General features: G+C 44.3%; 1 protein-coding gene across 1 annotated transcript in view; it reads left to right on the forward strand.

Annotated features, from left to right (window-relative positions):
• Window positions 1–11,129, forward strand: part of LOC134443897 (ubiquitin-associated protein 2-like) — a 33,461-nt gene extending 22,332 nt beyond the window's left edge. Inside the window, exons 20-27 of the mRNA XM_063193431.1 lie at window positions 2,710–2,780; window positions 3,271–3,321; window positions 3,590–3,671; window positions 3,943–4,299; window positions 4,900–4,992; window positions 7,315–7,358; window positions 8,911–9,054; window positions 10,435–11,129. Of these exons, the coding sequence (XP_063049501.1) occupies window positions 2,710–2,780; window positions 3,271–3,321; window positions 3,590–3,671; window positions 3,943–4,299; window positions 4,900–4,992; window positions 7,315–7,358; window positions 8,911–9,054; window positions 10,435–10,524 (932 nt within the window). The 3' untranslated portion in view covers window positions 10,525–11,129. The remainder of the gene's footprint in view (window positions 1–2,709; window positions 2,781–3,270; window positions 3,322–3,589; window positions 3,672–3,942; window positions 4,300–4,899; window positions 4,993–7,314; window positions 7,359–8,910; window positions 9,055–10,434) is intronic.
• The last annotated feature ends 243 nt before the right edge of the window (window positions 11,130–11,372 follow it).

Raw genomic sequence — 11,372 nt, forward strand, 5'->3', positions numbered from 1 at the left:
CGGCGCGACGTGCATCACATGGGCCAACTTCCCGTCATGGAACTAGTGACAGCTTTAAGGCCTGTTGGCAGTGGGCCTTGCCCTCGCTTGACATCCCCTGAGAGGCTGCTGTACTGTGCTGTGGTGCATTAATCTTCAAGAGGTCTCGTCGCGGGGAGATAAATTAGATTTTCGAAACGGCTCTCTGCATTTTTGTTGAAGCATTCCCGTTATACCCCCCTCCTCCACAGACACACACACTCTCACACACACACACACACACACACACACACACACACACACACACACACTCTCACACACACACACACACACACACACACTCTCTCTCACACACACACACACACACACACACACACACACACACACACACACACACACACGAAAGTCACCCTTGCTTTTCCGGGAAGATTCTTTTTTTTTTTTGCAGCATGTGGACATTTCTTGTGTGTGTGTGAGTGTGTGTGGCTAGGGGACACCCCTTTGCCAACTTTTATCGATTTTTTTCTATTTGTGCTGTCCCACTTTATGTGCATCAGCAGAGGGCTTTTTCAGAGCGCGTTCCAAACTTTAAAAGCGAAATCCAGCGCCTCTTGTAAACATTCATACGTTTCTGTTTGCTCTGGGCACTATGTGCAAGGGTCATTGGCAACATTGATTTGTGTCTGGGCATGTCCTAACTGGCGCATCTCAAGGAGTTACAATACGGAGGAAGCTTTGTTTCAGTGAATCGTGAAATGAAAGAAGTAGGCCGGCCTACCCAAGAACTGAAGGCATACACATTAGCCAGCATTTCCAAAAGGCTGGTATGTCTGTGTGTAAATGTGTATACATCTTGAGCCCTTTTTTCCATTGGTTTATTGTAATGCATACATTTGCCTTTTTTAGTTTTCTTGTTTTGTGAGTAGTAATTGTGCAAATATAGCAAGATTTGGCATGAGAACAATCACTTTGGTTTGTATACAGAAGGACTGCAGAATCAGTATGTTCACTTTTGAATTAACATATTGAATACCGGTGGTGCTTACGGAATTATGTCGTGGAATACTGGCGTTCTAAGTCCTTTTTTGTGGTTTCACAGTATATTATGTGATGGTGCCACTGAAACATGTTGTAGCTGGTTTGAAAGTGGAGACTTAGCCCTTTTAGTGGGTGAAAACCGTGTGTCTCTACGCGCTTTTATTGCCAGGCAAACCTTAGTTAAACTGAAATGGGTATCTACCTAATTCGTCGAGAAAAGGACATATTGAGGTTTTTGTGAAACATGCGCTGTTTCAGAATGTCACGTTTAAACGGGGACCAGTTGGTATTGATATGAAATTGTTACTGGCACTAGCTCAGTTTTGTGTTGTCCTGCTTATCCTTCCTTGACACACCTCCTGTCTGACTATCTCGGCCAATCAAAGCATGCATTTACGTCCAGGATGTAATGAAATAAATGAACTGTAATATTCTACAGTTCAAAGTTCCATGCACAGCTTCTAGGTGCTGGTTAACGCTGGATTGTTCAATTCTTCAAAAGAAAGAAGTTCACTGCACACTTCCTTGACTTAATTCTCGTTTATTCAGAGCAAACAACGCGTTTCGCCTCTTGTGCGTCATCAGGTTCGCTCAGGCATGTAATATTGTAATCCATGGAGGGTTCGCCTGTCGATGACGTACAACACCTCTCTATGTACATGTGAATGTTCAAGTTCCACTCTGCCAAGAGAGTTGTACTCCTCTCTGTGTCCCTTTGTTGGTTTTATTATTGTCTTGTTGTGTGTGTCTACACTTCTGGCACCTGTATGTACAAGAGTTATTGGAGTAGTTTGACTGTGGCAGGGGCCCGAGCCAGACTCTTATTCTTGTGAGCTGGAGAGGACCCAGCGGGATCATGTCATACTAGTATTGCCCAGAGCCATACAGAGGGAGAGTTACGCAAATGGAGGACCAGGAAAGAAATTGCAGCCGGGTCAAAGACGTCCAAAAAGGAATCGTCATTCAGTGTATCGGATACCTTCTGCTGACTGTAGCTGTAAAAAACATGACTCTTTTTATTTTACTTTTTTTCCAGTGAATTCATGAAAGCCTCAGCTGTCATCCATTCACTTGAAACAATTTAAAAATCTTGTTTTTTTATAGTTACAGTCAGCAGAAGGTATCCGTTACACTGAATGACAATTCCTTTTTGGACGTCTTTGACCCAGCCCCGCCTTTCAACGAGATCGAGGTCGTGCCTAAAGAGGCTGTCTTTCCATAGACTCAACATAGAACCACCACATAAAAAGCCAAAAATAAGGACTAACGAACTATACTGTGGGGTAATCACCACAAATATGTAAACTATCAACTGTCTTTCAACAGTTTTACCATCTGTGATGTTTATCTGAAGTTATTACTACGAATAGCGAGTCTTGTCATATTCCCTGCATTGCATCGCATTGCATTTGCTGTGTGCTACGCCCACTTCTAGGCACTAACAGTTCCGAGACGCTAAAACGGCTAATTTTGCTAATGCGGAAGTCGGCCATAGGACACAGTGGAGATTGCCCGACTCTCCCTCTGTATGGCTCTGGTATTGCCTAATCCACACTCCTGCCAAAAATCCCCCTTTGATTTTCTATTCCAAATTGAGACGCAGTTGCCTTTTGTTTGGAGGTTTGTCTGTTGGTTTGTTTATTGTTCATATAAGCCTGTGTCATTTCATTACTCTCTCTCATTTCCCCTCAGGCAAAACTCTTCCTCCAATGATGCCCAGCCAGTACATCATGAGTCCCGGAGGTCTGATGCCTGCCTACCCGGTAACTCTCAGTGTGTGTGTCCGTGTGTGTGCGTGTGTGTGGTTGTGAGCGCGTGTGTGTGTGTGGTTGTGAGCGCGTGTGTGTGTGTGTGTGCGTGTGCGCGCGCGCGCGCGTGCGTGCGTGCGTGCGTGTGCGTGTGTGTGTGTGTGTGTGCGTGTGTGCGTGTGTGCGTGTGTGCGTGTGTGCGTGTGTGCGTGTGTGCGTGCGTGCGTGCGTGCGTGCGTGCGTGCGTGCGTGCGTGCGTGCGTGCGTGCGTGCGTGCGCGCGCGCGTGCGCGCGTGCGCGCGTGCGCGCGTGCGCGCGCGCGTGTGGTTGTGGTTGTGTTTTTTGTTTGTGTGTTTGTATTTGCAGTGTATTTATTTATGTACTTGTTTTTGTGCTTGTTGTACACTGTACCCTATTTTTCATGCATAAAATACTTTTATGTGAATGTTGTCGTACGTTGATTTGCAAACCAAATGCCATTATTCCTCTTTTCCCCCCACCACAGCAGATGTATGGCTATGAGGAGATGCAGATGATGCAGTCACGCGTCCCCATGGTCAGTCACCTAATTCTTGCCATCTATTTTTAGAAATTATATTTCTATATTTATTAACTTGTAAGCGCTATTTCATGTAAAATCTGTTTTCAAATCTTTGTTTTCTACAAATACTGTGTGTTCCAATACCATCCCCATCCATGAACATTTCCACGGTTTTTTTTTGTTACAGTGTGTATTGAACTGTGTTGGTATGTCTTGTTCGTGCCTAGGTTTTAAAAGTGTGTGCTAATTTTGTGAATTCATTTGATGAAATATGGACTTCCAGGACTACTATGGAATGACGTACCCTGCCACGACTGCAACCATGCCAGGCAGAGACGGTGTGCTCGCCAGCAACCCTTACTCAGGTACCTCCTTTACAATATCGCTACACATACGCACGCGCATGCACGTACAAATATTCCCTTTGCCACCTAGTTCTTGAAGGAGAGGCTCTGACAAAAAAAAAAAACACCGTCATTGAACTCTCACTCATTTATTCACTCTTAGGGGGAAAAAAAATCACTCTTAGAAAGAAAAAGAAGAAAATCTTTTACTGTATCACCACCCCCACCGCCAAAAAAAAAACCCATCGCAAGTGCACGCGTGTATCTATCTCTCTCTCACCTCTCCTCTCAGGTGAAACCACTAAATTTGGCCGTGGTGACTCTGCTTCCCCAGTGCCCGCTGCCACCACCCTGTCCTCGGCCCTCCCCCAGCAGGGTGGCGTGCCCCAGTCGCAGGCCGCCATGAGTGGTGGTGTTGGTGGTGGTGCCGGTGCCCAGAGCCAGGCCCAGGCCCAACAGCAGGCCCAACAGCAGGCCCAGCAGCAACAGCAGCAGCAGCAGCAGCAGCAGCAGGCCTTCCTCAGCCCACCGCTGCCCCCCGGCTACAGCTACCCCGCCATGCCCTACTACCCGGCCCTGCCCGGCACCTTCCAGTACCCGCTGCTCATGCCCACCAACGCCAAGCAGCCAGCGCAGTACCCACCCTACGGTATGGCACCAGGCTGTCTCTTGCGGCCTTCCTTTCTTTCTTTCTTTCTTTCTTTCTTTCTTTCTTTCTTTCTTTCTTTCTTTCGTTCTTTCTTTCTTTCGTTTGTTCCTTCTTTCTGTCTGTCTGTCTCACTCACTCAGACACACACACACACACACACACACACACACACACACACACACACACACACACACACACACACACACACACACACACACACACACACACACACACACACACACACACACACACACACACACGCCAACACCAAGCAGCCTACGCAGTACCCATTCTACGGTATGTCTCTGTCTGTCTCTTTCTTTCTTTCTTTCTTTCTTTAGTTGTTTCGTTCTTTATTTCTTTCTGTCTTTCTTTGTTTGTCTTTCTTTTTGTCTGTCTGTCTGTCTGTCTCTCTTTCGCTCACTCACTCACTCACTCACTCACTCACTCACTCACGCACTCACGCACTCACTCACTCTCATAACAAGGCTGTACTGTTTAATCTATACAGGTTACTTCTTTCTTTTATGTACTGCTGAGCCTTTAATTTTCAGGTGGTCATAATTGTGTGTTTATGTGTGTGTGTCTGTCTGTCCACAGGCTTTGATGATCTTTCCCAAGCGGCGGACTTCAGCAAAGCTTATGGAGGCTCCTCCCAAAGCCAGCCCAAGGGGGCCAACAGCTCTGGTAAAGGTGATTTGGTCTCTCGTGTGTCCAGATATAGCATGCTAAATGGCTGGAATATAAGCTTTCTGTAAGAGCTTACGTGCGCATAAAACCATGTGCCGGACTCTAAATTTGCACCCGCAAACCGTCCAAATGGTGGTGAAAATTGTAGTTTGGTGAAAATTGTAGTTTGGCTGGTAGAAAAGAAAATTTACCAGCCACTTCAACCCATTAGTGTGTGTTTGTTAAGATAAACATCTACTGCGGTAGTTATTTTGGCTGGTGATGAAAAAAAGTTTGGTAACACTTTATTTTAGGGATACATCTATTAGCACTAATACATACAATATTAATGCCTGTGTAAGTAACTTGTAAGGCATGTACTAAGCAAAATAAGACAGTTGTTAATCATGTATTCACAAATGTCTTGTTCTTGCCCAATTAGGGATTTATTACTAATATAACCTTAGTAAGGACCAGTAAGCCTATATTTCTATTTATTAGTAAGTAGTACGTGGCAGAATACAATGTGTGTAAGCTCCCGACACACTGTGTGAACAAACTCTGAACAGTGTGAAAACAGATGCAGAATAAGGGTCCCTATTCTAAAGTGAAGCATTGCTCAGCCCAGATGGCTCAGGGCCTCCACACTTCCAAAGTCCCCCTCGTAACCTAGGGCCCCCACACCACCTAGGCCCATACAACCTAGCACCCCCGAACTGCAAAGTGTAAGGGCATATCAAATAATTAAGGCTAATCCAGATAGGTCATCTTATTTTCTCTTGATCATAACAATATAAAGAGGGTAACAGGAGCCATTATATTGCAAGGATTGAACGTGCACTTGTCAATGGCGGTGGGTTGGTGAGATGTAATTTTTTTCCATGTACCACTGAGTTTTATTTATAAAAAACCCCAAAATAAATGCAGAACATTAGAATAATAGTTTTGGAGCAAAACTAAACTATTCTTTTGTGATAATTAAGTTAATTTTTGAGAACATTAGCTTCAAGAAGTGCAGTGCATGATGGGTACGCAATCTAGGCCAACAGACAACCTACCCAGCTCTGAGCGTACGTCCATAGCTCCTCCCCTCACTCATGAAATTTAGTTCCTATACAAACAATTTGCCATGTACGTAACAACAGAAATATCATCATTGCTGCATTGGCCATGCATTGCATTTCTGACTAAGGGCGTACCCATCATGCACTGCATTTCTTGGAGCTAAGTTTCTCAAACATTAACTTATTTATCACAAAGGAATAGCTTAGTTTCGCCTCCAAACTATTACTCATCGTTATATTCTGCATTTATTGTAGGGTTTTTACAATTAAAACTAATTGCTGTATGAAAAAATGACAACTCACCCACCGTCATTGAGAAGTTTATGTCCAATCCTTGCTATATAATGCTTCCAATTACATTCTCATATATTAGGTAGAATAAGTAAGATCTATTATCTACTAAGACTAATGCAAAATCAGAAAAGAACTTACACTTTGCTGGCGGGGGGGGGGTAGAGTGGGGACCATAGGTAGTGTGAGGGCCCTAGGTAGTGCGGGGGCCCTAAGCCATCTCGGCTGAGCAATGCATCACTTTAGAATAGGGACCCTTATTCCACATCTGTTTTCACACTGTTCAGGGTTTGTTCACACAGTGTACCAGGAGCTTATACACATTGTATTCTGGCCCTTACTGCTTACTCATAAATAGAAATCTAGGTCTACTAGGTCCTTACTAAGGTTATGTTGGTAATAAATCCCTTATTGTGCATGAACAAGACATTTGCGAATAAATGTCTAACAACTGTCTGATTTTGCTTAGTACATGCCTTACAAGTTACTTACTAAGGCATTAATATTGTATGTATTAGTGCTAATATATGTATCCCTAAAATAAAGTGTTACCAAAAGTTTATTTAGAACCCTGCATATAACCATGTGTGATCCTCTCAAAATGTTCTGCCATTGTTTGACAATGTGACTGACCCTTGCAAGAATTTGCGTAATCTCCCCTTGCAGATGTGTCAATATTATATGCGTACAGTTGAGAAGAATTTCTCATATCCCCGGTCAAGAAGCAGGACAATGGCTAATTTAGTTTTTGTTTAAGATTACATTTTATCTCAGTGGTTGGAAAAAAAACCTTCTGCCTTGGAATAAATGGCCAAAAAAGGATTTCAGGTATGCAGACTTCTCAATCAAAAATGCCACAAAAAAAACCCAAATACTGCACGTGTACTCTGCAGCGAGCATATTCCAGCCTTGGCATGTGACCCAGCCTGTCCTGTTGCTCCTGCATCCCACTCACCACCCTTGTGTTCTTCCGGTCTGTTCTCTCTCACAGGAAGCAGTGGCGTCCCAGACATGAGTGCCTACAGCAAGACACAGGTAGGTTGTTTGTCATTAGTACAGGGGTTCCCAACCTTTTCCAACTTGGGGCCCACTCGAAATTGTCACAAATGTTCGGGGCCCACCTCTGATCCAATTATGAATAAAACTCAACATAAATCAGCAGCAACACACCAAAATGTAATTATAATTTTTAGAATGTTATTTCAAGGCCCACTTGGTATACCTTTAGGGCCCACCAGTGGGCCCCGAGTCCGACCCATAGGTTGAAAATCACTGCATTTGTGTATCTCGGGCCTATACTACAAAGCTGGTTCATTCTGATATACTTAACCTGGTTTACTCCTGAACCAGCTTTGTAGTATAGGCCCCCACCCGGGTGTGTTTCGCCAAAGTGTTGTTTATAACCAGTTAGCAAATTAGTTACAATGCAGTCTCCCATTGCCAACTTACTAAGTAAGTTGCTAACTTTGTTATTAGCGATGCTGTCGAGAAACGGGGTCCTGTGGTCAACATGAGGCTTTTTTGTTTTACTTTGTTTGTTTGTTTGTTTTTTTCCCCCTTTTCCTTTTCCTTTTACAAGCCTGGTGTAGTAGACGGTTTCACTTGGCTTCACGTTAGGCAAAGACGGTCATTAGAATTAATTTACCTCCCGGGTGGAGGCAAATGCTTTTCTGTAGACCCTAAAAAAACGTTCTTCTCTGCCCTCTAAAAAGCCATGCTGATTGGTTCCGAGAAAGCTTGCACAGGAAAACAAAAGCTCAGCAGAGTTCCCTGAAAATTGCACCGTTTAGTAGACACAATATCATTACAGCATTGTCACGACGACAACAGTATTTAACAAAATACTCAAGATCCCTGCGGTCCTCTTCCAAGGGCCAGCAGATCGTCCCTCGTACCAGGCTCAAGGTCACCAGTGACGGAGCCTTCCATGTTGCTGCTCCTATTCTTTGGAACAATCTGCCCGACCACATCCAGAATGCCCCTTCATTGGCCATGTTTAAGCAACACCTTAAGACACGTCTCTTCCTGGAGGCTTATGGCTGCTAGTTCCACAAGCACCTTCACTTACATGCATTCACACACACGCTCACACAGTGACGCGCACACACACACACTCACACTTTCCTACACGACACTCTGTGAAGCGACCTTGGGTGTTTTGAAAGGCGCTATATAAAACGAAAATATTATTATTATTATTATTATTAAAACTCAAGCATTGAAAATTTCTCATTTTACATTACATGTAGTAGATGCTTTTATCAAAATCGACCTCAAAATGAGGACATAATCGGTAACATGCAATACGTGTGTCAGTGCAGAGTATACTGACCAAGTAGACTTGGCGTATAAGAGCATTGTTTTTTTTAAAGTGCATCAGAGCAGGGTTGATGTACGTCTTTTTATGTTTTTGTGTCGTGAATGCAAGCAGTAATAAAACGAGCAACTTGAACCCTTGGTCTCTGTCGTACCTGGGAGCAGATTTTTTCCCTATTCGTAGTAACGTGATCTCAATTATGACTCTGTCTGTATTTACAGCATCTGAGTGTAATGTTATTGCTTTTGTTTCCCCCTTTCATCCTATCAGTCGTTTGAGAAGGCAGGATTCCACACGGCCACGCCCCCTCCCTTCAGTCTGCCATCGGCACTGGGTGGAGCCACCGCGTACGGCCACACCCCCTTCCTGCACATACTGCCAGCCCACCAACAGCCCCACTCACAGATGATGCAGGTAAACACTGTGGTATATCAGAGGCCCTGATCAACATGTAGTGCAGGGCTATTCAAATGGCGGCCCTGGGGCCAGATGCGGCCCTTTGACAGCAAGGTTCTGGCCCCCCACAAGCCCCATGAAATACAGAATGGTATTTCTGAATTTAGAGATAAAAGTATGGGTTCTGTTATTGTGCTGAAACGGGACATGGGACGTTAATATGCAGGAAATTAATTACATCTAAGAAATGCAGAACTTTCTGGGGGAGTACCCCTAGACCCTCCACTTCAATGAAGTCTCCCTTTTTTTTCTCCATTGACAGTCGGCAACCATTATACATATGTATAGTTCGGCCCCTTTACTAGGAGGCCTTGAAAAGTCTTATTTTGTTTTAAATTTTCAACCCAAATGTCTTAAATTTGTGGAGCTTAATTTAGGGAGGAATAATTATGTCAGCCATGTGATGAACTTCGCGACGGAAATCGGGAGTTGTAGCCATGTAGTGTAATTTAGAACGCATTATTGAATTTTATTTAGTGTAAAGTGTATTTAGTGTATTTTGTGTTTTCAAACGGCTACATTAATGTAAATAACCAATTGGTTTTTGTGCTTCATTTGAACCTGTGTATGATCTTGTGAGTTGGTCCTAATTTCATTTGGAAAATGGTATTGAAAAGTCTTAAAATGTCTTAATTTTGACTTGCTAAAACCTGTAAACGCCGCGAGTTGGTCTTAATTTTATTTGGTAGACGTTTTCCTTTTAAGGTGTTCCATATTCCTGCGTTTGCCAGCACCTAGAAGCTGTGCATGGATCTTTCAACTTATTCGTGTGATGTATTCTGTCATACAAAGGCAAATTGCAGTAACTACATATTTAGCCAAAATTGAGTTTATACTGAAAATGGTCTTCATAACAATTCCTTATGAAGCGAACTGGCTACACTAGACATGGCAACACCGTGTATTTTCTTTAAAAAAAATGTCCCATTCTTCTTTGTGTATTGACATGACTTGGCTTGATTTACACTGAAACTTAGCAGCTCATTCAGTGTAGCCGTAGCCTAAAGGGGTGTATGATATGCTATGACACAGCCATGTGTGTAACTGAGTGATTTGGAATTTGGCATGTGTTTTCTAAACACGTGCTGTCTGGCACCTCCTTCTCTTCTCCTCTTCTCCTCCCCTTCTCCTCCTTCTCTCCACTCCCTCTCCTCCTCTTTTCTCCTCCTCTTCCTCTCCTCATCTCCTCTTCGTTCTATACCCCTCCTCCCCTCCGCATCCTCTCCTTCTCTTCTCCTCCTCCTCCCCTTCTCCTCTTCTCCTCTCCTCCTCTTCTCCTCTCCTCCTCTTCTCCTCTCCTCCTCTTCTCCTCTCCTCCTCCTCTCCTTCTCTCATCAGGGAGTCCCTGGGCAGCGCAGCCAGAACAGCGGGCTGCAACAGAAGAGTGGCAAGAGCAGCTACAGCAACTCTGCTTACTGGGCCAACTAAACCCACGCCACCCCACCTCAACACCTACAAACAAACAAACAAACAACAACAACGATGACGACTACCACCACACACCAAAACGCACTGTGTTTGCCCCCCCCCCCTTAAAAACAAACAAAACAAAACAAGAGTCTCTCTGCTCCAACCCCGTGACGAGTTTCTCCTCCCCCTGGGTTCTGGTTGGTTGTCCATGTAAGATATTTCTGTATTTATAAATGCTGTAAATGTACAAAATAAGTTGTGGCTGTTTTATTTTTGTTGAACTTTTGGAATAGTGGCTGGGAGATGTAGCAGGAGATATACGTGACGCGAGGAGAAACTCTCATCTGGGGACGGAGCTCTGATCAAATCGGTGTGGTGGGACCGGGGGGCAAGTTGGTTGAGACTCGGAGGAGAAGACTCCTCTCTGACATATTGTTACTGATGATGGGATTGTTATTTTGGGGGGGGTGGGGGGGTGTGGTGCGGTGTGACGCGGCGCGGCCCAACATGACGTGACGACACTCCTCTTATTGGCGCTTTAACATTTTCAAATCCTGCCCCCCACCCAAAGATTTTATATTTAAAAATCTGTTGCCATGGGAATAAAGATTCTAAGCAATGGACACGCTACCAAGTTATTTGTTGTCATTTGTGGTGTGTGCGTGTGCGTGTGCGTGTGCGTGTGCGTGTGCGTGTGCGTGTGCGTGCGCGTGCGCGTGTGCGTGGGTGTGTTACAGGCCTGCACAAGACTCTGATTTGTGATGTGTGCGAGTGTGTATGGGAATATGGAATAACAAAGAATGCCAACAACTTCGACCTTTTGGCAGTCTTCCACCAGTTTTGAAAACATGCCTCAATGCCATTGA

Source organism: Engraulis encrasicolus, chromosome 3 (genome assembly GCF_034702125.1).
Source record: "Engraulis encrasicolus isolate BLACKSEA-1 chromosome 3, IST_EnEncr_1.0, whole genome shotgun sequence".
Taxonomy (NCBI): domain Eukaryota; kingdom Metazoa; phylum Chordata; class Actinopteri; order Clupeiformes; family Engraulidae; genus Engraulis; species Engraulis encrasicolus.